At 34.1% G+C, this 1,520-nt stretch overlaps 1 protein-coding gene across 1 annotated transcript in view; it reads right to left on the reverse strand.

Annotated features, from left to right (window-relative positions):
- Nucleotides 1-267: 267 nt before the first annotated feature.
- The window catches only part of LOC135195086 (periodic tryptophan protein 2 homolog), a 351,391-nt gene continuing 350,138 nt past the window's right edge, over nucleotides 268-1,520 (reverse strand). Inside the window, 1 exon segment of the mRNA XM_064221465.1 lies at nucleotides 268-924. Coding sequence (XP_064077535.1) covers nucleotides 744-924 — 181 coding nt within the window. The 3' untranslated portion in view covers nucleotides 268-743.

Here is a 1,520-nt window from a genome sequence, read left to right on the forward strand (position 1 = left end):
TGCCTGTATACCCATGCTAAATAAATACTTTATAATTGCAAAACATCATATGCTTTTTTATATAAAATACATTTAGTTTGATGCTGTTTAGCAAATCCCTACAAAATCTTGTTTGTTTGATACTGAAGCAGAGTTTTAGTTCCCGTGCCACACACGTCTGGTGTTAATCATATTTTCCATCAGCTTACAGACAACTAGTGAGCTACTGTTTTGTAGTTGCAAGTTAGAGAGGCATCCTTAAACTCAAAGTAATCAAAGAAGTTTCAGGAATCTTTGTACTATTTATATTTTTACTAGGCACATATCATCATTCCTGTAAATGTCCATAATTCATACAAGTCTTTACTAAAAACAACTCCCTGCCATAAATAAAATTTAAATTTAGTTCCATATTGACAGCTTCCTAGCATAAAAGATTGGGTCTTTGATAAAACATGAATGAGTATACACAGATCTGGGTTCTTCCCAAATTGAGAGTTCACATTTTATAGTAAAAAGTATCTTTTGAATAAATTTACTGTAGTATATGAAATACAGCTGTAGCTGTGATTTCCACCATGTTGCTAGCTTTGGTTTCCTCTGTAATGTGAGCACTGATCACTTTTATTCCATATCTGTGATGAAGTTTTCTCATTAAATTTGTTAAATTTCACAGATAATTCACACACTGTTATTAACTTAGTTCCTCTAAATGGATGAGAATGATAATGCAAGGATATAAACAATAACAACAGTAATTTATTTCAAAGTTCAGCCTCAATATCAGGGAAAAGGTCATCAATATGCTCTTCACTTTCAGCATCTGACTGAGGAATGTTATTCATCTCCACATCTGGCTCTTCTTTATTTGCGACTTCTTGATGTATCTTATGCAGTGATGACTGGGTTTGTAAGTACTTCAGCATATACTCATTGTGACTACATCTGAAAATATAAAGTTCATGACATATATCAAACTAACTTGAAACACCAATTGAAATTTTGAAATTTTATACCTAATCTTGTTTATTATATATCACAAGCTACCATAAACTTCTTGCATAATATTGATCCAGAATGCAAATAAAGACGGGGAGGGATGAAGGTATCCTAGATTTGCCTATACACTAGATCTAACTTGCTGAAATGCCATGTTTCTACATACAAGGTCTGTTTAAAGAAAGACTAGATTTTCTCATAGCACACAAACAATTGCACAAAATGAGCCCCAGAAAGTGGTGAAACCTAGTGACAATGTCTGGTAACACAACACGCTGGTCTAGAGCATGGAACCAACCACTCAGTTACCAGCCTTGACCTGTGGAAGTAGCATGTATAGTCGCTAAATGAAGATGAATGCCTTTCCAGAGCAACATGTTTGTGTGAACTTTTGCTTTTTAACAAAATCACAAAACTCTTCTGAAAATATGGGCTTTGATTTGGCAGGAATATAGTGAGGACTGTGTGAGGTGTTCACAATCTCATGAGTGGTTTAAGCATTTTCAATCAAGCAGAACATTGAGGAAAATTCACAATTGGAA

Source organism: Macrobrachium nipponense, chromosome 15 (assembly GCF_015104395.2).
Source record: "Macrobrachium nipponense isolate FS-2020 chromosome 15, ASM1510439v2, whole genome shotgun sequence".
Classification (NCBI taxonomy): domain Eukaryota; kingdom Metazoa; phylum Arthropoda; class Malacostraca; order Decapoda; family Palaemonidae; genus Macrobrachium; species Macrobrachium nipponense.